Here is a 24454-nt window from a genome sequence, read left to right on the forward strand (position 1 = left end):
ATACATAAAAAATCGAAAATAATATTTTTATCTAAAATCGTGTCTAGGTCCCTTTAAAGCCTTCGGAAAATCAACGAGATCTTTGCCTAGGTGTAATCGATCGCATGTGGTGGAGGAAAGTTTTAAAATAATTCCTTTTTTAAAGCACAAAAATCAAATAATTGAAAACCCCTGCGAGTCTGCAGAGCTTTAATCTATGATCTTTTAACTAGAGAATGATTTTGCTATGGAATTTTACATTACATCTTACATTGATCTTACATAACAAAAGGAAGTGAAAGAGTAAAATTACCGTTAAAGATTTAATAGTGAACATGAAAATTGCCTAATATGAGCATTGATTTACTTTAATCAGTTTAAGAGAAGGGATGAAACAGACTAAGTATGTGATATGCATCGTACTGTTCAATAACATCGATGACAGGATATTGAATTTACTTTTTATACATTCATTATTTTAAGATTAAAAGGTTTCACTGTATCTTATATCTATTTTTATATAACTGTATCTTGGTAAGTTACAGAATACATATTAATTTACATGATATATTATATAATAATTACTGCTTTTTGTTGATGTAAACTTTCAAACAAATAGATGAAAATTACATTAAAACACATTTGAAAATCGTATCATGTCTGTCTAAACACTGTAATAAACAGATTTCCTCACATAACTTGCTATGGTGTTCATTATAATGATAACTGTTAGTTAGTTATATGTACATAAATTTTCTCCATCGCTTTTCTAGCGTTCATTGATGAAAACAAAAATAGTTAAACCTACGTAAATATGCCCTAGCAGATCTCTCTCTCTCTCTCTCTCTCTCTCTCTCTCTCTCTCTCTCTCTCTCTCTCACTCTCTCTCTCTCTCTATGATAATTTGTAATTTGCAAAATCATTCCGAAAACTTTTAGTTAAAAGTTAAAAGAGAAAAATTCTAACAAGTGTTTGTTTGAAGAGTATTAAGACGCCAAAAAGAGTAATGAATGACAAATAACAAACAAAAAGTGGACTAAATATTCATTTAAAACAAAACGACAGCAATATTATTAAAATATATCTATTAATCAAAGAGTCATCATTCCTCATCCTCATTCGATCTTAAAAAGCAAGTTGACAATATTTCTCCTCATCTTTTGAATACTTCCTTCTCTTGAATTCTCATGATGTGTACAATTCGACGTACGTAGGTGAGTTAACGTTTGTCGTTCAGCTATTAGACTAGCTATTTTAGAAATTAGGTCTTGATGACGCCATAAAGTGAACCTTTTCTTCTTGTGTCAGATATTATCCTTTAGCTTACTTTGACTTGCCGATAAGTGATTATCAATTTGATACTCTCACCTAGTGAAGGTAAACTGCTATTCCTGTACTTCAGTGCAGTGAATATGTCACTATATTACAGTCCTTATCTATATTGCACAAAAAACACAATGCATCAGTATGGCGCAATCACCAAAAGTTATTCCCCAATACACGTTTCTAATTTTATGTAAAAAAAAATAGCCTTTTAACTTAAAAATTAGTTTCCAAATAAATTGCATAAAATTAACAACTTATGTCTATAGAAGAACGTTTTGAACAAAGGCAAATACATGGTGCCCATCCGGTTAACATGGTGAACTCCTAAGGTTTTTTTATTTAACGGATACGGTTTCCAGGATAAAAACAATCATTTGCGTTATACATAGTTCTTAAATGACTTACACTTTTTGAAAATATTAACATTACATTTGCTCTCCATTGTTGAATAAAAATAACGGAGCACGGTAAAGAGATCTGGTAGAACGATAAAACCGGAAAAAACACATAAGATGGCGATTCCAATAGATCCAACATACACTGCTCCAGGTCGGCTATCGTGTGCTGATGTCTTGCTTCTGACGTATTTTGATGTGGTCCTTATAGGAACGGTCAACTTTTGTACAATGTCATCTATTCTCTCCTGTAGTTCCTGTTGAGTCGTGGAGAAATTGGTCTGGGTGCAGGCACACGGACACAGTCCAGATTGCGTACTGTTGGTCACAGTCGATACTAGCGGCGTTGAGATGCTAGTTTCTGTAGGGGAAGCAGGAGAAGTGGTAGTAGTACTTGGCGCATCTGTCGTTGTAATTATTGGTTGGACAGGTGTGGTTGTAGATTGGACAGGTGTAGTTGTAATTTGGACAGGTGTAGTTGTAGCAGAGGTCGTCGTACTCGGCACTGTTAAAGAAAGCTAAACCTTAATCTTGATTTTTTGTGGCATCTGGACATTCACATCTGTATGGGTATATCTAAAGACCTACTGCATTCTATAAACCAAAATGTTGTATATTTCTAAAAGGTTTAGCATCATAGCTTGCAATGCTATAGGATTAAATGAGATCTTTTGATTTTCAACCATTTAAAATATGGGGAAAATGTACGAATGGAATACAAAATACAAACTGTTTGGGGCTTTTAAAGTTTGTTATGAATTTCGTTTTGTATCGTGGCATTGAAGAGAAGGGATATGAATCATGAGCGTTTCAAACCCTAGACCAAATCTTTGAATTTCAAGCAGCGCAATTTGTTCATGTAGGACGAATTATGTTATTTAATAGTCGTATTGATTTTGATAACTTCGATCTTTATTTTTAAAGTAATAAAGAATTATTGATTTGGAATATCTTTTGTAAAGCATTATGTAAGTTAAAAAGATTGCAAATGAATAAAAACTTTTTCTCGCATGAAAACTAAATATTTGTATATTATTAATAAAAATTAACAAATGGAACTGTAACAAATATGTTTTAAGAAGTAATCAAGTAACATTGCTCGTATTTTAACCTTGTACTAACAAGTTTTTGACCAGAAGAAAACAAATCACCTTCACACCCAATGACGTCAAAACGGAGACTGCAGTAGGCGTTACATGCGGTTGGGTACAGACGGAGATAGCGGGCCACTACTGGGCTGGGTAGAACATTGGTCACTGCTGTCGTTTGGTCTGAATTGGCAATGAATTCCTGTAAGCAAAATGTAAAAGTCCAAGAGATATGAAGATCCATTTAAAGAGAGATCTTTAAAAAAGAATCCGGATCTCATAAAACCGTAAGAGGAGGGGCTCAATGATATGTTAATGTGTTCTGGTTCGGGGCCATAAAATTGGATGAGCTCACTTTAGGGTTTATTCGTACTTTTCCATTATTTCTTTCTTTCATGAAAGTAAGACTTAGATCAAAGGTGAGCATGTCTAAGTTTTATGATCCTGAAGCCTGGTGTTGTCGAGTTGATGTTGTTACTACTGATATTTTCTCAAAGATTTCAAATTATTTTATTAATAATTGAAGAAAAAATGAAGAGACAAATACACTCATTCACTCACACTCTAATTCAAAATGTACAAAGTCAAGAAAACATACATTAATAATTATCATTTTAAAATAATTTTCAATCTTAGTTATGCATGCATATTAGCTATATTTGAATGGTGAATCAAGGGGGAAAATTATCAAAAAATAATATAAATTTAAAAAAATACATTATACAGGTGATGTAGTAAACAAACATGCTCTATCTTATAGGGAATTTATCTAACATCTTTTTAGTAACATATGTTTTTTCTCTAATGGAATAATGAGAGTATATTGAGTTTTAAGTTCACTGGTAAAAGACGAGCATTTTTTTATTTAAAAAAAATGTATTTCTTTGCTAACAAAATCCATACGTTAATTTTTGTCTTTTGTCTAACAAAACATGATTGTACACAAAACATGATTTTACACAAAGAAAAATGAACATTAAAGTGACGGTATACTGATATGAAGTGTTTGAACTACATCCACAGTTGTTTAGGCCAACTCTTATTACTGTTAAAGTTTGATTGACTTAGACTCAATGGTGCATAAATTATATGTATTGTTGTTTGTTATTTTACAAATAAAAATATATACATATTTGTTCCTAAAATTCGTTGAAATAATCTAGCCATAGCAGCTAACGGTCTTTGTGCATTTAAAAATGCATTATATTTTGCTTTCCAACATAATGAATCATCAAGGTCAGTAGGGTTTTCCATTTTTAGACGGGGTCACGTGACCCCGTCTATTGGTTTACTGTTAGCCTAAGTCTCAAACCTGAAGGCACGCGTAGAACACATGAATTGAGTCTACGCGTAAGAAAATAGTGCAGAAAGTTTTCATGCATTTCAGTAAATATGTATTATAAAAACACGCATTAAATCTTTTTAAGTCCTCGGTGTATAAGCAAAATTCTATTTAGAAAATAAAAAAAATAGTTTTATTGATCAAAATAATCTTGCTCGGGTTCAAATGTGGAATGAGTTACGTAACTGAATGCACAACGCCATTTAAGATTCAGTTGGTGTACGAGCTCATTAATCAATAGAAGAGGTTGATGGGGGAATCGAAATTAAAGTTTCCAATCGTGCCATTTTTGAAAAGTTGTATATTTTATTTTGACAATCTTTCACCTTTATACTACCAAACTTCATGCGCAAGCCGAAGTTAAAATCGGGACGGGTTATACACAGATGTTTTACAAATTAAGTAGATGTTTCATTGGCTTTCAGTCTACTTGCGGTATGACTGCTTTTTGTCTTTAAAGGAATTTTGTACAAAGAAAATAAAAACAAGTCTGAATTTGCCTTCTCGTTGTTCGTTGGCTCTTTAGTTAATTAAATTGAATTTAAATTTTAAACAATGCATCGTAAGCAAAATCTGTAATAGATTATACATTTTGAAAGACTTAAACATCATATAATATATACAATCTTATCGATTGAAGAACCAAGTTAAATGTTAATGTTCATGTTTTCCGGCTTAGTTGAAATCAGGTTTGGGGTGAATTACATAGTAAAGTAATGCATTACATTACCATTACTTCATGAATTAGGGCATTAAATTACCATTACTTAATTTTCTTGAAGTAATGCATTACATTACCATTACATGAGTAAAGTAATGCATTACCATTACTTTGTGAAAAGTCAATAAGTTTTAAAAAAGTAATTTAAAAACTAAATAAAGAGTTTTTGTTAATATTTCATAAATAAAACATGCTTAAACATATTTACAGGTTCATATTCATGTTCACTATCAGGTTCAAATTTAATGACTTATACAAGATTGCTGTTGCACTTGTAGTTCTCAAAGTAAAGTTGGTCCCGTAACATTTACACGCTAATGGCGGAGTTGCCAAAATCTGTTATTTATGTCTCTGATTTTCGGAGTATGGTTTTTAATGAAAGGAACGGTTGTATCGTAATTCGTGTAGGTGATGCACGAGTTTACACAAAAAAGTAGTAGGTGGCGAACGGATTTATTTTTACCTATTAATTTTGCATGAATTAAGAAATGAAGATAATAATTTTTCTATTGATCGACGTATCAAAGAAAAAATTGACCGGAAAACGGAAAAACATTTTCCGGTCAATTTTTTCTTTGATACGTCGATCAATAGAAAAATTAGTAGCGCATTGATGAAAAAGTTTTCCGGTCAATTTTTTCTTTGAAACGTCGATCAATAGAAAAATTAACTTCATTTCTTATCATTTAATAAAAGATTTTCAAATCAAAAAATGTGAAGTGTCAATGATCAATAATGTAAATATTGTAAATGAAACGGCGCGTATGAATACAAAACAACAACAGCAACAATATTCAAAATGGATTCGCCCTCAGCTGATGCAGAGGTACTGAGCTGAATTTAATGAATTAAACACAAATAGTGAGTTAAAATCTGAACCGGCTGAATTGGAAACGAAAGGAAAATACATCCGATAGCTTGTGATATTATTCACTGTACAAAAAGATTCGTAAGAAAACTAGTTTTCATGTGAGATCGCTGGAATATGCAACTGGCCATAACCATCCAAGGAGAGGCGATCGTGGACGAAAATAGTTGATATGTCGACAAAGAATAGTATGTATAAACGACTTTTGTAAACGTTGTGGTAACTAAATAGCCAGTGATGTACTTAAATGGTTTATCTGCCGCTTGGAATACGCCGAAGGAGGTAATGCATTACTTATAGCTTTGCTTTACGATGCTTATTCTGATGACCGATCATGTACGTTTATAAATTTAAAACTCATCGTTACCAAATTTGAACAGCAGTGTTACCGTGAAAGTGTATAGGCCTATATGTTCGTTATGATTATTCTGAAAAAAGGAACAGCCACCTCCCAGTAATGTTGATTGATCTCAAGCAGACGAAATTGTGAGAAGACGCTTAATTATCTATCTCGTGAATCAAATAAAGTGTTTTGTTTATTTTTAAGGTTAAACTTTCAAGTGTTATGGTTATAAAGTTGTATTTTGTTTGCTGACAATAAAACAGACACAACTTTACATTTTGTTGACAGTGTTTATTTTGGAAATTCCCGTTCTATAAATAGTGTTAGATCGGAACAGTTGAGAAAAGTAGATCCGTCGAAAATTTTGGTGATGCAGGTATCAAAGAAATTTTCGACCAGTCAGAAGCGCCAATCTCTCATCACACGAATAAATATTAAATGATTCGCAAATGAAGAAAATCGTGTCTGATAAGTCGGTCTTAAAAATCAAAATGCCGACCGTGACAAATCTTTTTATTGTTAAAGGTCTTGGAATCTTATTGTAAAAAAAATATTTCGGGGTTTTCATAAAACTTTTATTACGGATACCGTCCGACTTGTGGATTTTCCCTTGGATCACAAAATTGAATGAATAGATTGATTAAAATTATCTTCTTTGATATAGTTGTTTGATTTTCCCGGTTAGTAGTAATTTTTGTGATCGGCTTCGGCCGATCACTGTTGTGTCCATATGAGGCATCCGGCAAATGCTTCCACGTGCGCACACATTCCGCTTGCATAAGTAGTTCTTATAAAAACTTGTAGTTTGGTTTACTATTTGTATATCATTTTACTCAGTTTTATTTCAATTCATTTACCTTAAGAGATGCAAACATACAGAAAATTAAGTTCGACCTGTCAATTCAAGAATGCACATTTTGTCTCAGGCGTAAGAATTTCGATCGAAAGATTCATTCAATAATGCAGTTGACCTCGATGAACTGACCTCAATCATAAGAAGATGCTCCATGACCTGACCTCGATCAATTGATGTTGCATAATAGTAGCTAGGAAGACGGCTTGATTCATAAACAAGGTTACGTTCATAAGAATATGCTCCATGAACTGACCTCGATCTATTGATGTTGCATAACAGACGGCTTGATTTATAAACAAGGTTCCGTTACAATGCGACCTCAATAGCAAGTTATGATGGCATTCAATGTTTTTGAGTCGCATTAAATTATTTTAATACAACTCTTTCTTTGTATGCGTGTTAATTCTCTTTGATGAGCCCTACCCAGTATTCTGAAGAAGAAGAAGAAGAAGAATTAGAAGATACATTAATATCTAATAATTACGTTAAAAATATAAAACTAGACAAGGAGTTTACGAACAGCTTTCCCAAAATTTATTTCAAAAATAAATTTGTTGACGGTTTATAATGATGAAATTATGGTGTACAGATTCAAAATATTCTATATTTTGTAAAAATACAGTACTTTTGTAATTATTTTACATCAAACTGATCATGTTGATTGCTTCTAACTACCAATATATCATTATTGCCGATCATTCCTTTAAAAAGGAATACTTGTTTAATATTTTCCTTGGGGTCTTTTTTTTTTTTTTTTTTACATAAAATACCGTTAAGTCAATTTTCTACAATTATGAAGGCCGGGATTGAGTAAAACTTAGAGAAAGTATCAGACAATTGCCAAAAACCGAATTAACAAAGATTGTAACAACTAATTCAAACTCATAATTTTTGGAAGCATATTCGAGGAAATCAAGGACAATTACAAATTCAAACTTTCAAGACCCCGTCTTTCCGTACTCTCAGTACTTTGATTTTTGCCGAGTTTGACTCTAGTTTTAATGTCACTAATTAACACATTACATACATGTACATATCTTTGTTATTAAGAAGATTAGTAACAAAACGTGGTAAAAAAGCGACATTTTATCCCATTCACTAACATTGTTCACAAATAAACAAAGGTCTTAAGTCAAATTATAGTGGTAAATGGTGAATATAAAATCTTCCTCTGGGTCACATGCTGACTTACGTTTTCAATACCTATTGTTACACCATAATTAATCATCTAATTGTCTGTGGGGTTTTTCCCGTTTACGACAAAGAGCACACGACGGGTGTGACTAGTTAGCAGAGGATGCTTGTTCTTCAATGTATTCTTTTTGTATTCTTTCTTCGGACTTTGGATTTTGAACACTGTTCATTATCACCACATGCCACTCCAAAATCACAGAGCTGGATGAACTCTCCATTTACATTGAAAATGTCAGATATATATATCAAACCATTTTCATGCAATACATCAATATTCAAATATTGATTTTCTATCCATTTTATCTGGGGGTTAAACCACACAGGGGCCTATTGTGTTTTTGACGTTTTTGTACTTTTTGTGTCGATGTATTCACTAAATGCCAGTAATGATTCTTTCCAAGATAATTAATGAATATATTTTTGAAATTTTTTGGGGTCATCAGATCCCATCTGCAAAATATTTTGAGACTGTTCTTTTTTGTAATTTCACCAAAATGAGTATTCAGTAGATCATCCGTAGATTGTAAAATTCTTCTGAATCATGCTAAATTGAGTGATTTGATGTATGATTCTATGTGTACATTTGGAATCCCTTCCCCTTCCACCCAACCAGTATATTTCTGAATTAATAATGTTTGTTAAATCCATATTATTTTTCCATTCCAAATAAATTCAAAAAAATAAATAAATTTAAAGTTGTTATCCACTGTATAGAGATTGTAGTCAATATTATAAACAGATGGGTCAATTTGGATAGTTAAAGTGACTTTACGACAGTTATTTTTCCTTTAAATTTTTTGATGATTGATGCAAGTTTTTGTTCAAAGTTGTTTCCGTAATATTAGTAAGACTTGAGTTAAATCTAATTCCTAATGCATTGAAGTAATCGTTTGTCCATTGTATTTTAAAATTAGAACATATCATTTTTCTGCTTCCAGATTTTGATCCTATCCAAATTGCCTTTGTTTTTCCAAAGTTGGATTTTAATCCTGAATAATTTTAAAATTGAAAAAGAAAATCCAAAGCTGCTTTTAAACTTTTCTTTGTTCCATCTAAAACATTTTTGTACCATCTTCATATTGGAACAACCATTACTATTTTTGTATATGTTAACTTCTAAAATTTCTATTTTGTCTCATAATATCTATCATTACTACCCATATATCAAATATATAGGGTAAAATTCGGTCACCTGTCAACATGCAGGCCCAATATTCAAAATTTCAGTAAAAAATCCATTTTTAATTACACATTCTCTAGCATCAGTATAAAGGTTTTTACCCATTTTATAATACTGGGCCAAATTTAAAGAATTAATGATTTACACATAAAATACCATGATATAGAGTCAAAAGCCTTCTCCAAGTCTTTAAGTTAAAGTACTCTTGGTATTTGATTTATATTTTATTCTTAAATATTATAATACAAAACGACTATTTTCCTCGATAAATCTGCATTTTAAGAATTTTTGGGGGGGGGGGGGGTTTCATTGAAATGATTCCATACTTGTTTAATCTATTTGCAAAACATGCTGATATAAGTTTATATGATAAATTTGAAAGTAAAATTGGTCTCCAGATCTTGAAATATTCCCTTCATTTGTCTTCCTTTGGTATACTAGTAATTGCTATTATTCCTAGTTTTTTAAGAAGTAGAAAATATACCCCTTTCAAAACCTTAACTATCTGGCATTAGCCAAAACTAAGAAATATATTTCAAAGCTTAAATTCAATTTAAGTTACAGTTCATTACATTTTTGCATTTCCTTCGATCTTGTCAAGAGATAGTAAACTAACATTTTTAAAATATTGAGCATTTAGGTATACAATTGCATGAGTCAGAAAGTTTTTCTTGTTGGTAGCTGCAGGTCTGTGGCTCCCGGTCTTTCACAGAAGTTGCGTATAAATAAGAGTAATCAGTGCAAAACTAGCGCAGATTTATGTGCGCAATAGATATACAATTTTTTTTCAACAGGTGGCACTGTAGCTCCTATGTTTTCTATTCGCATTCTTTCAGACCGGGTGTGACAAACCTGCAGCTACCTTGTTGGCTGCCGTATCAAAAAATGATTGAGCTAAACAAAAATTCAAACATTATGTAGGTATGACGTTGCAAGAAATGGCAAACATTTCTTCAAGCATTTCTGACTACCTTTAACCTCTTACTCACTAGCTACAAGTACTGTATAATACGTGAAATCGGTAGTGAATAAAAAACGTGACAAAATATCTTTGGAGAAATCCTATGTAAATACGCAATCGCTTGTAATCTTCTGTCAATTTTCTCACATATATAGGTTTATCTTCGACAGAGTTTTTTAATGAAACGATGGCTTGATGCTATGTCGGGAATATTATCTACAATTATTAAAAGACTCGGGCCACGCTGTATCACCATAGTGTGCCATTACAGTGTATGCACTAACTGAAGGACAAACTTGTCCAATCTATAATTGAGTTATAACTTGAATATTTTCCAATGTCTTTATTCACAGCTTGATATACAAAGGTTGGTATAGTCTAAAATTGACTAGACTATCGAAGCCGTTTTTTAAGATTTTAGCAGCTGTGAATAACAACCAAACCATTTAAACAAACGTAAAAATTTATTGCCATTGGTTGGAAGGTACAAACTCTCTTTGGCGTAGATACAAATTTAAGATTGTTTTTACTGATTTGACGAAGCATTCCTAAAATATCACATAACAGAACAAAGTTCAATATGAACGCCAAACAACTAAAGTAACAATTCCAAGGTCCAGCTGTTGGACAAGTGTTTTAACCTTTGTAACAACTCTAAAGAATTTTCATGATTGAAATAAAATAATGAAAATAACCTTATCAACAGAAGAAAGAAACATTTGAATTAATAAAAAAAAATCCAATAACAAATCGTCAACCATCTCAAAACTCCATAAAACGAAATACAAATTCAAAGCAGAGCAACACGGACTTCCAAAAATATAGAGATAGGATTAGGTGCCTAGGAGGACTAGGCATCTCTTCCTGACCGGTCACACCCGTGTGCTCAAATTGGCATGTCATAATCGATGAGGTAAATGTCAAAATCGGGAAAATGTCAAAATAGGGGAAAACGAAAGGTTGATTTTGGTTTGTTTGTGATGGTCAAAATGCAAACCTTGAGCAAATACGGACCTCCATTACATTGGGGTAGGATCAAGAGCCTAGGAGTAGAGGGCATCCTCTGCTGACCGGTCGCTCCCGCCGTGTGCTCTTTGTCGTAATCGGGAAAAATGGAAAAGTTCAAAGACAATTAGGTAATTGATTATGATCTAACAATTAGTATAAAAAAACGTCAGACAGCATGCAACCCAGTGGGAGATTGTATTTGTTAACAAGGTCGTTGTATCGACCATAGAACTTACGAAAAAATGACTTCAAACGAGACTGTTGATAGTCCTGTTTTATCAACTTGTTTGCCTAACCTTAGAAACTGTCCATACAAAGAGCATGCCCTTGCGTATCGAATTAACTGAGAGACGAAAACACCATATGCAGGTGATGAAGGTATATTGCTACATCAGTAAGGAAAGTTGACAATAGAAAAATTGAAGTCGTCGCGTTTATCATAGAGTTTTGTTGTAAGGTTACCATCAATGTACATTTCCAGTAAAATATCGAAATATGAAACAGATGACGCAGACTCTGTGGCCTCTTTTATTTCAAGTTCACTGGGATATATCGAGTCGACGTAAGTATGGAAATAACAATTTTTAATTGATAGTACGTCATCGATATACCAGAATGTTGAGTTGAAGGCCACAGCGAGTGGTTTACTTTTTCACGTACAAGTTTTGATAAAATTCTGCTAACAATGGGGCACATTTGATACCAATGGAAATTCGACAGATCTTTGGAAGACTTGATTACCAAAAACTAAATAGATAATGTCTATCAGAAACTCAAGCATCTTTTTAATTTCAACTTCAGAGTACTTGTGTGTGCAATCAGAATAGTTTTTAGCAAAATCATTTTTAGATTTCCAATGACAAGGTAAGCATTTCTACGACTTCAATTTTTATGGAAAAAAAAACCAACTGTCGATGATATCAAAATGCCAAGATTTTGATTTGTCGTTTGGAATGGTTGAATAAAGCGTTGAAAATCGTAAGTTTTGATGCTATTGACTTTGGTAAGATTTTGTGACCTCAATGTTTCTAATAATTCTTTACAGTTTATTAGCATAAACATTTGATTCACACCACTTCTGTAGTACATTGTTGTACAGTACTCTCAAGTTTCTCCTTCACTACTGGAAGACTTTTTAATAAGGAGTAAATTAATCTGATACCAATAATACACATACGTAAACAATAACAAGACTCGAGCTTCGTTTACATAACAAAGAACAGATTGCTTGTATCACAAAATTTGACTTTCAAATTTTGACGAGGCATTAAAACCCATATTTAAGCCATTCTAAACTAAACAAAGAAATTTGAAATTCATTAAATATTTAAATATTAATCTCAAATCGTTTCTAGTTCCCTTTTATGTCGTATTCATGAATAATTCAAGGGTATTTCGTGATCTTTGCTAACAATCTCTGTCTCCTTGAATTATAAGTATAATAGCTTATTTAAAATATCAAAATGACCTTGTCCTTATAATCAAATAATTTTTGCTGATAAGCAGCTTAGAAATTGTTTTCAATTCTTCATATGTTCGAAAATTAGTTTCATTGTAACAAAAGAGGCTTAAAGTGTTTGTACCTTTATCGAGAGATGACCCTTTTTCTCCTTTTTGTTTTTTAAATATAAATTGTTTACTTGTGCAATTTGAATTTTTGATATAAGTTTACAAATGTACAGTACGAAATTACCATTTCTTTGACCAAATAGCTCGTTGCATACAATTCAATTTGTTCGTAAATAATATTATCAACGGAAGAAAAAAGCATTTGAACGAATCTTATATCAATAATTCACATACGTAAACAGTAACAAGACTCGAATTGTGTTAACATAACAAAGAAAAATTCAAACTTTGTATCTTGCTTGTAACACAGTTTTTGACTTTCAAATTGCGATGAGACATTAAAAATGCAATACATAATATTAATCAATTCTAAAAATTTAAAATGGAAAAATAAAATTTTTAAATTTTGAGGCCAAATCCTGTCTAGGTCCGTCCCTATATTTTTGTTTTCTTTTCTATACTCTGAGTTTTTTTTTTCTAATATTTTCAATTTGATGATCATGCAGGGATTATGCTAAAATAGTTTGTGCATGATGCATAGTCCCATTCAATCTTGTTAAATAAAATATTGTTTTAAAAAACTCTTGGGCAATGGTTATTGAACAAATTTCTTATCAATTTCTATTTTGGAATTTATGTATGAGGCACACACAATCGTACACAATTAATAAATAAAAGTTCCTATTGAAATTGACGAAAACTATATTCATTAACAAAAATTGCAAAAAAAATCTTTATATCTTATAACGATTTTTTGTTTGTTTTAAGAATAATGTCATGTGCAACTATATGTATAAATATGAATGAAATAAATTTAAAACTTCCTTGCCTTTTCTGATTAATGTATCAGTGGCATTTCAATTAAGAAATAAACATCAATTTAAAAGGTTCACTTGGATATATTTACATCTATTAAGTATTATTTCCTCTATTTCTTACGGAAACATATAGTTAATTCATAGCTCTATAGAAACAGCCAGACTGAAATCTACACGCCCCGTTTATCGATTGGTCGAAATCTACAACGGCTGAAACTGACAAGATACTGACGGACTTAAATTGACACGCCCTGTTTATCGATTGGTCGAAGCCTACAGCGACCTATAGGAAAAATCACGGACTGCACGAAATAATCATGATGATGTCGTCTCACAGTCTCACTGGAGACAATTTGGCTGTTTCTTTTAGCTAACGTACTTATGTACATTAATAGTAATTTAGTGAATTTTACCAACTTTTCATAATCAATTTATTAATTAGTTAAAAGAAAGATGTTAATATAAATAATAAAATGCTTTCTTTGATGATTCATGCGGGTTATGAAGGTAGCGATCATTGCAGAAAAAAATTACATAACCCGCTAACGCGGGTTATGTATTTTTTCTGCAATGTCGCTACCTTCATATCCCGAATGAATCCCCAAAGAAAGCATTTTATTGTTTAAATGAACTTGGTTGGTCACAGGCATCCTGTGAAGCCTAAAGGGCTTTGCAGAAGATTTGATCACGTACCAGCTAACTTCATATCCCAGTGAACTTTTTAACATTGGTGTCTATTTCTTCTATTTACGTTTGAGAATGGCAAGTCTTTCATAATCATTTATAACGATGTTTTACGTTTACAATATTGCAACCGTTAAACGATAAGCGTGCGCAATGATAATTGTGGCGTCATAAATAAGTTCACACAGAATTGAACGTTTTCGCTATCCTATTGGTTCATATAAGAAAGCATATTTGCAAATGTAAATATTCAATATTAGCATCAGAGTGTGATAATAATAAGAAGTATGTTGAAATCTTAAAGTCAAATTCATGCTCTTTATCTCGTAAATAAGAACAGGAGCTTTATTTATTTTGTTAACTGTCATTGATTCACGTACAAATTTTTTGTGACTGGAGTTAATATCGTTGTTAAAGAAATTGTTTGAAAGCAACCACCTGAGGTGTTTTGCGCACTAATGCCAATACTTATATCCATATTCGCGTTGGCCTTTCATTTCATGACCTACATTTAAAGGTTTCATGAACTATTAATCCTTTAATCAAATCGTAATTTAAAAAAGAATTTGAAGTTATTTTGTACGCATTGTATATACTGGGAGGAAGAAATGACGTTATTGATATTGACACATTTTTTAAAACTAATGAATATAGACCCCGTAAGTAAACATTCTTCATTGATCTGCACTGATGTTCATTTATAACCAGTTCTCGTTAAGGTCCTGTATAAGGAGACGTAGATATATTTATAATGAATACATGAATAGAAATGTTGATGTTTAAATGACAAATTGTTTAATCAAACTTTACCAAAGGTCTGATAAAAAAAACCCGGTGTAACTAATTCTTTCAATCTTTCCCCCTTTCAGCATTAAATAAACGTGGACTTAAGTCGCATCGTCATGCTCTGTAGTATTGAAAAACAAGTATTCCTTTTAAAGGAATGATCGGTAATAAAGATATAATAGATAGCTAGAAGCAATCAACATGATCAGTTTGAAGTAAAATAATTAAAAAAGTACTGTGTTTTTACAAAATATAGAATATTTTGAATCTGTACACAATAATTTCATCATTATAAACCGTCAACAATTTCAATTTTGAAATAAATTTGGGGGAAGTCGTTCGTAGACTTCTTGTCTAGTTTTATATTTTTAAAGTAATTATTAAATGTTAATGTATCTTCTTCTTCAGAATACTGAGTAGGGCTCTTCAAAGAGCATTAACACGTATACAAAGAAAGAGTTGTATTAAAATAATTTAATGCATCTGAAAAACATTGAATGCCATCATAACTTGCTATTGAGGTCAGGCACGTAGCATCGTTTTTGAAAGTGGGGGGGCCAGACCCATCCAAAAAATCTTGACCAGCAAAAAAAGGGAAATTTAAAGTTTTCCAAAAATCTTCAAAATCCTAATCCGTGGGGGGGGGGGGGGGGGGGGGGGGTAGGCTCAACTATACTTTCAAAACAAAATTCTTCCCTACCAAAATTTTCTTCCCTCCAAATCATGAAATTCCTAATCCGTGGGGGGGGGGGGGGGGGTAAATTCAATTTGACTACTCATTTCCTAATTTTGATACCAATTTCTTACTAACCTCCAAAAAAGTGGGGGGGGGGGCCAACTCCATTATAATCCATTTTTTTATATGTAAATTTTAAAAAAATTGTTGATGCGAGAAAAAGTGGGGGGGCCAGGCCCCCCCTGGCCCCCCCTGATGCTACGTGCCTGGAGGTCGCATTATAACGTAACCTTGTTTATAAATCAAGTCGTTTTCCTAGCTACTATTATGCAACATCAATAGATCGAGGTCAGTTCATGGAGCATCTTCTTATGATCGAGGTCAGTTCATCGAGGTCATCTGCATTACTGAATGAATCTTTCGATCCAATTCTTACGCGTGAGACAAAATGTGCATTTTTGAATTTACAAGTCGAACTGTATTTTATGTATGTTTGCATCTCTTAAGGTAAATGAATTGAAATAAAACTGAGTAAAATGTTATATAAATACTAAACCAAAGCTTCAAGTTTTTACGAGAACTACTTATGCAAGCGGAATGTGTGCGCACGTGAAAGCATTTGCCGGATGCCTCATATGGACACAACAGTGATCGGCCGAAGCCGACCTTCGAGTATCTTGTCTGTTTTATCGTGGGATATCTGCGGTAGCTTTCACACACTTGACATGCACAAAAATGTATGGAATGTAAATACCTAACTAGAGCTAACGTTAAAACTTTGTTATCAGAAATATGACATAGGGATATGTATATTCTAAATTTAACATGGCATATTTAACCTTCTGTACATTTCCCAGAAAGAAGATGGGGGAATAAGATGGCGCAAATGCCCATTCGGTTTAGTAGTGAAATACAATTTTGAATTTATGTTTCCCCAATTAAATCTATTCAAATATATTATAATAAAACTTTGCAAAAGCAAAATTTCTAACTATAGTCAGTTTTTAATATATTTAACAAAAAATAAGGAAAAAAATATTGTCGGAAATTATGATGGTATCGAACCCGTAACATAAAAACCCTAGATATATAAGGTTAGCTTATGCCAGGTGCTCTAACCACTGTGCCATTTCAGACACAACAAAGTGGGCTTTTTAAATATTATGTGTGACTAAGGTCACGAACTACCGTACTTGTATTATTTTTTCAAAACGTTCAATTGTTGGGATACAAAATGATATTTTTAATGTATAGTGGGTCATCTCTCCACGTTTTTGTTGATTGAAATCGGTTTGTTTTCCAATCGACCTTAATTAGACTATGAGAAAAATATGGAGCAAAGACCCACTTTATTAAAGAAAATGCCCTGAAGTTCTAAAAAATGACAGTATTTGCAGGTTTTGATACGTACACGCCTATTTGAGTCAACATATTCCAAGTATTGAACATACCTATAGGTTAAAAATCAATAATTCGTTAAATATATATTGTTTTCAATGATTTAAAAAAAACCCATCAGATTTATTGACACTTTAATTTTTCAGTAGCCTTTCCGACCGCGTATGGGCATTTTACACGCCTTATCCACCCATCTTCAAATTTGTTAAGATGCATTCATACTTGCAAACACTAATGTATATGCTTACTTTCCAAATTTCAAGACATTTTGTGATTATCAATCGTGAACAAATTGTTCATTAGTTTATATTTGATTTTTAAAATTTCCTGATCATTGAAAAGTAAATATGCTTCGATATTCATGAATTTGAAGTTAATTACAACATATTAATTTAAAGTGAAATAACACATCATCATAAAAATGGCTGAACGCTGATCGAAACGACATTTCGTTTTATTAAAAGGATTTTATGGAATGAAATACGTAACTTACTCCATAGTGGATAAAGTGTCGGACTTGTGATCGATAAATCCCGAGTTCGAATCCCGCAGGGGCTTTTGTTGTTACTTACTGGAATAACTATTTTAGATTTTCATTTATTATTCCCCAACTGGAAATATTTCGCTTATTTGACATTTGTACAGTTTATTTATCATAATCTCTTTCATTATCAAAAAATTTCCTGTTAATTTGACTTTTTCTAGGTGTGTTATTCCACCTTAAATACAGCTTTTGGAAGAATATGACCAGGCCTTGCTTTCTTTGTATTACAATTTGAGACAAAAACTTACATTGGTAGTGCCATGTAACACTGGGCTCCAAGTTGAGGCTGTGTTGCTGTACTTCACCATGTACTTCTTCACGAATTCCACTAATGCGGTGTCTGCCAGTCCCATAGTTACCACTGCCATTATGGTTACAGGTTCACCAAAATCAACCTGAATATATTTCTGATGAGTTATTATATTTTTCAACGTTCCTCTTCAGTATTAAGTCTGAATCATATTTGAATAATATCTTTATATTTGTTTTTGTGAAAACTAATATATATCAAAATCGACTTTGGGCCTTTAAAGGAATTGCAATTGATGTTGGTCTAAGCATTGACCCTACAAAATAAACACTACATGAAAAAAACCTTGTCCTTCGGCCCATGTCAGAAATGATAAAACATGATACAACATACATACAAAGGTTATGGAAACGTATGTCCAAATCAGAATCAAAAATCTTTTCTTTGAAAAAAAATTTAATAAATTTTGTCATCTTTTCTGACATTTGTAAGTAAGTGATAGATGTGTGCATTTTTTATCGATTAAAGGTTCGGTGCTGCCGACAATATCGGTGTTTTAGGATCTTATAGATCTTATACCTGTCGTTTATAATTGTTTAGGACTTGGTTTTTATCTGGAATCAATCAATTTATTACAAAGACCATAGGCCTGTTGACAGTATAACAACCGTTTATCCATGGATCACTCTCAGTAATAATTCGGATAAACTAATTATAATACTAAGTCTCGCCTTGAGAGCTGTATAACTACTACTTTTTTCTGTATCCATAATTATCAAAAGTACACCTCACTTTATGGACAGTATGATTACCTATTATCCTGTATCTGTTATCATCTAGAATACACCTCGTCTTATTGGCGGTATAACTAACACTTTAACCGTAGCCATTATCGTCTTGAATACACAGAGTACAGTTTCGCTTTGTGGACTGTTTGACTATCCATTTACCTGTTTCCATTCTCATCTAGAATGCATCCCACCTTGTGGACAGTATAAGTATCCATTTCCCTGTTTATATTATCATCTCGAATACACGTCACCTTATGAACAGTATAACTTTACATGTAACCATTATCATCTAAAATTAACAGTACAGTCTCGCCTTGTTGATAGTTAAGCTACAAATATATACGTTACCTGTAGTTTAACTACAAATATACATTACCTGTAGTTTAACTACAAATATGCATTACCTGTATCCATGGATTGGACTTAGAAGCATCTGGACTCCATCCGTTACTGGAGAGCCTCGCTTTGTTGGCAGTATAACTGCTACCATATATACTGGAGGCGGTCAGTTTGTCATCAGTCACTCTGTCCACCATGTAGACGCTGCAGGCCAAGACTGACACAAATTGGGTTTTATTAGGCATGCATGCATGTCGTGCAATCAACCTTTTTTTAGGCATTGCCCTTTATCAATCTTTAATTGTTAACGATGGTCGACAATAAGGACAAGAGATTGAATCAAAATTTCAAAATAGCAGGAACTGCAAGAAGTTTTTACCCACAACGACGTTTGGAAAGATCTTAAATTCGACTAATCTACATATTTTATCTTAACTTTAAAGAGTGTGATACTGTGTAAGACTAAATTAAAATCAAAATTGGAGATGGTTTAAATTTCGTTTAGTTTCTTTATGGAGAAGGCTTACATAGGCATTACATATTGCCATAATATTTTATTATGCAAATATAATAATTGCATTATTATATTTGCATAATAAAATATGTTCAAATCAAATCAAATTTTGTTTGGGTTCGTTTTAATTATCATTTCTTTGTACAACATGACAGTAAGCCGAAAAACCGTGGTATTGTTATTTAGTCTAATTTATATGGATTACTATTGATATGAAGCTGACGTGAATTCATAAAAGCATTTGGTCGCCATATTAGTTTCAATCGCTCCTCCACTGCCACGGGGGTATAAAAACATGCCGATCGAGGCATTCAGGTTGCACGGACTTCTAATTGCATGAACTACACATTGTAGTAAAATGTTTGAAATAAAGAATAAAGGGAACTACAATAAATAAAACACAAAATATATTTATTCTCTGAGAGAATTTTTAAGTTATCCGTATTATTTTGAACAGATAACTTACTTCGAATGCACATCGAACAAGTGTACATAACGTCTTCTTGTTTTTGAAGACCCCAGCGGAACTACATCCAGTACACAAATGATGGTAATTCCATAAAAGTAACTACGTAACATCGTTTCCATCGGTTTCTACAAAAACACACCGTTTCTAAAATCAATGCGATCATTGACATTGCTCGATCTGCCACAGTGTGGGGTTTGTGCATGTGCGATGTTATCGGCCCTGTATAGGGGGTGTGTAGCGATAACCCAGAACAAAAATATGGCTGTAGTCGGAGATAAAAGGGAGATAATGCGTTTTTATGAATTCATGTCAGGTTTAATGTCTTGTTAAAATAAAAAAAAATTGTGGACACATAAATCTTTAATTCGGTCGAAAACAAAGATAATTAATTTATGTTATAAATAAGCTTTGCGGTATATGCATACATTATTGATGTGCATGGTTCACTCTATAGCGCTTTCATATTGTGTTACTTTTTTAACGGCGCTTTCGCAAATAATGATATTTTCTAATAACAAAATGATAACAAAAGATGCAGCGGTTTTTATTTTTACCAGCGGATGCATGAACAAGATGAACTTCTTAATATAGGAAAATATGTACGAAGATACAAATACATACAAATTCACCGCGTCCATGCTTCTTGTACCCAGCAATGTAATAGTTATCTAGTGAAAACATCGGACACAGTAAACATTCAATGCTACTATGCTGCCCTGCGTGGCACGCATTGCCTCCAGAACATCATTATAAAGCATTTGAAGCAATTTCACTTTGATTTACAGGTAAATATCGGTATACGTAATTTATAAAAAAAAAATCCTATAGCACGTAAGATTCTGATCGATAATGTTTTTGATGTCTGCAAAAAATTTTCTCGAATACACTATGTTATATATTAAACTTACACTTAACCACATCCGTGCGTATTGATTAAACGAACTTATTTGATGAATCAGAACTTGACGACGCCATATTAACTGATTAAGATCCGCGAACCGGGACTTGCGATCTGGCGGTTCCTAACAGTGTCCTTGTGTGAAAAGGAAATTACTCGACATTAAAAAACACTATTTCTATTGATTTTGCATTTTTTATTTAAACGAATTTTTTATGCTGGAGAGCTGCTTGTTAAGATTTCATGGATTTTGTATGGTCTTCTTTTACCCGTAATGAAAATGGGTTTTTAAGTCTTTTAGAAATTTATACAATTTAAATTATGGTCTGCTTTGATTATAAAACATTATACATGAAAATCATATTAATTGAAACTAAGAGAATTACCTCCTAAAACAAATGCACAGATAGAAACCTTTGAATAGATCCAAGTATTTTGAATATATCTCCAATTTGATTATATATATATATTACCTTTATCAAGAGAAATTCCAGTAATGAACCAGACAATGAAACAGATGACTTGGTTTACGGGGATCATGTCACAGCCCGGGGACAGGGGAAATGCACGGATGGGATGTTTGACAGTCTCCTTGAATAGGTTACTCCTCACTGACTCCCAAAAAATCTAGACGGTTTTATTTTTGAAGTCCTCTACCATTGGTCCTTTTCAATATACTAGGGACCACATAGTTGCTGTCTACCGTATTTAGTTTTTCTCTGTCAATGTTATCCGGATGAAAAATGTTCTCCTGAATAACTAGATTTATATTTTGATTTCCCTAGAGGTCCTTGTTGAGGCACTTGACTGCGTCTTTGAGTTGTTCCCCGGACGTCTTGCTTCTGTCGCGACGGTTTTGTGATATTCGATTCTTGCACGCTGTCTGCGTTATATATTCATTTAGAGAGGTTAAGATCGATGCTGAGAGGCGACACATACTCGGAAATGGAATTGTATTTGAAATTGCATGGTATATGCACTTTTACACTAGTTTAAATATCAATACTGTTGTTCCATACGGTCAAGTCGGACGCAGTCCCTGTACTGAATCACTGAATAATTTTCTGTAGTAAGTGACCTAATTTTATGAAAAATGAAAACAAAACCAGTAAAAATAAATAAATAAATGACCACACAAATCCAGTCAGTCGCTTCTGCTAAACTATACTAAACTTTTTTCTGAGTAAATATAAATTTTGCTAGAAAAATACTAATTAAAAAAAACCCATAACATGCCGGGATTTTAAGTTTAAGTACAGGTTTTTTTATTGGTTGTTCAGTAACGTTTGTTTCTGTCCTTTAAAGTTCCAAGAAACAACAAAAATTGCGTTGATAGAACTGGCCTTATAATTAGGGACTTTACTATTGTCCTTGCTTGATTACATGTAACAAAAAAATTCAACATTGATTAGGATCTTGAGATTTAATCATTATTTCTCATTTGTAATTGATAATGAGCTAGACAAGGAAAATGGGTCTTTTGTTAGTCGAATATGAAATTGGAGTACATCATTAGGTTGGTAAGAATCACGTGATTATACGTAATTGTATTCTGTTAATTGTACAGACAGATTAGGCCAGTATCCATTTCAAGTACTTTATCAATTAGTTGCCTTTTACATTTGTCCTGGTACGGTGCGGTAGGCACCCAAACTGTGCTATAACTGCTATCAACCAAACTATGCTATAACTGCTAACATCCAAACTGTGCTATAACTGCTATCATCCAAACTGTGCTATAACTGCTATCATCCAAACTGTGCTATAACTGCTATCATCCAAACTGTGCTATAACTGCTATCATCCAAACTGTGCTATAACTGCTATCATCCAAACTGTGCTATAACTGCTATCATCCAAACTGTGCTATAACTGCTATCATCCAAACTATGCTATAACTGCTATCATCCAAACTGTGCTATAACTGCTATCATCCAAACAGTCCTTAACTGTTAAAACCTCTCTCGAACTGGTGGACCCCCTAATGTGACGTTAAGTTGTCACTGGTGGACCCCCTAATGTGACGTTAGGTTGTCATTGTATTGATCTTTTCAAACAGTCGTATATATATATATATATATATATATATATATATATATATATATATATATATATATATATATATATATATATATACTGATGTAAACGAATTATAATGATTCAAAAAATTGTTAAAGCGCGGTATTAGACTCCATAAAAAGACCCAAGTATGTGTGCATAACTGAAATTATCTTATGAATATTGCAAGTATTGAACAAATGTTCATTAGAATGGTGTTGCTATATTATAAAATGTCGTACTTTAGTTCAGGGAAACTAGTTACAATTGAATTTTTCTTTATATTGTGACATGTCAATATATTTTTTGAATTTTGTTTTTTGTGTGTAAATACATATAAGTGCTCCGAGGCTTTAGATATGTGAGCAAATATTCTATCTGAGAAAGAATAACACATATTACAGTCTTGGAAGGGTATTTTGAAACACTCAATGGGGAACTGGGGTTTTGATTTATCGGAGGAGTGTGTTTTACACTGAAGGAAGCATGAAGGCTAACACTAACCCTAACCCTGTCGAAAGGTGTCAAATATATATTTCAAATCAGGATTCTTCATGAGCACGTACAAAGACAGTTAACTTTTGTTCCGCAGTGACAAAGTTTAGCGCCGCGGTATAATAGTAGTATATGCGCAATGCACAGTTTGACAAAATTGTGTCGATTTCCAAAGCGCGTTTTCACTAGCCCCGTGACGCAGTAAACTTTGAAGATTTGGTTAACCAGGTTTATCTTTTTAAGAGGAAAACTGATATGACAATTTCAATTTTCAGTAAATATATATACATGTAACGAAATGTGACATCCGCCTTGGAAAATATGTTTATTAGCTTACACCGACACAAAGCTACCACCACCAACTATAAACACTAACAATCAATAAAAGAATTGTTGGAGGAATTTTATTGAATATCATGAGTAAGGAAGTAAGTAACTAAATAAGTAAGCGTTTTATCGTATCGACATATGTATGTCAAAAGTATAGTATATAACAATATTATACACTATCAAACTACACCCGGCCCAATGGACCTATATGTCACTTTGAAATCATTGAATATACAAATATGATAGGTACAGTAGATTGAGCGCATGAATTTACTTTGATTTTTACAGATACTTTAGTCATTATGATACATGTATTTAAGTTGACAGTCTCATATGAAATTTTATCTAAATTTACACAATAAAAGAAAAATCTCTAATGTTTCCGTAAAATTTGCAATTAAAATTCATTTTTTTTAATCCTCAATTGATCTGTTCTTACACAAAACCCAACTACGTTCTTGTAGAGGTTCATTCAGATAACGAACAGTTTCGACCCTGAGAGGAAGGATTCCACATCTGCATTGTGCCATCAAAGACCGTTCCTGTTTGGTTATGTTCATCGTTACATAGGTCT

At 32.7% G+C, this 24454-nt stretch overlaps 1 protein-coding gene across 1 annotated transcript in view; it reads right to left on the reverse strand.

Moving 5' to 3' along the window:
- Positions 1-606: 606 nt before the first annotated feature.
- Positions 607-24454, reverse strand: part of LOC105323604 (uncharacterized) — a 29572-nt gene continuing 5724 nt past the window's right edge. Inside the window, exons 2-6 of the mRNA XM_066086462.1 lie at positions 21471-22075; positions 19182-19333; positions 17985-18131; positions 2852-2990; positions 607-2205 (exon numbers count right to left, since the gene is read on the reverse strand). Of these exons, the coding sequence (XP_065942534.1) occupies positions 1685-2205; positions 2852-2990; positions 17985-18131; positions 19182-19333; positions 21471-21537 (1026 nt within the window). The 5' untranslated portion in view covers positions 21538-22075 and the 3' untranslated portion in view covers positions 607-1684. The remainder of the gene's footprint in view (positions 2206-2851; positions 2991-17984; positions 18132-19181; positions 19334-21470; positions 22076-24454) is intronic.

This window comes from Magallana gigas, chromosome 6 (assembly GCF_963853765.1).
Source record: "Magallana gigas chromosome 6, xbMagGiga1.1, whole genome shotgun sequence".
In the NCBI taxonomy this organism is placed as follows: domain Eukaryota; kingdom Metazoa; phylum Mollusca; class Bivalvia; order Ostreida; family Ostreidae; genus Magallana; species Magallana gigas.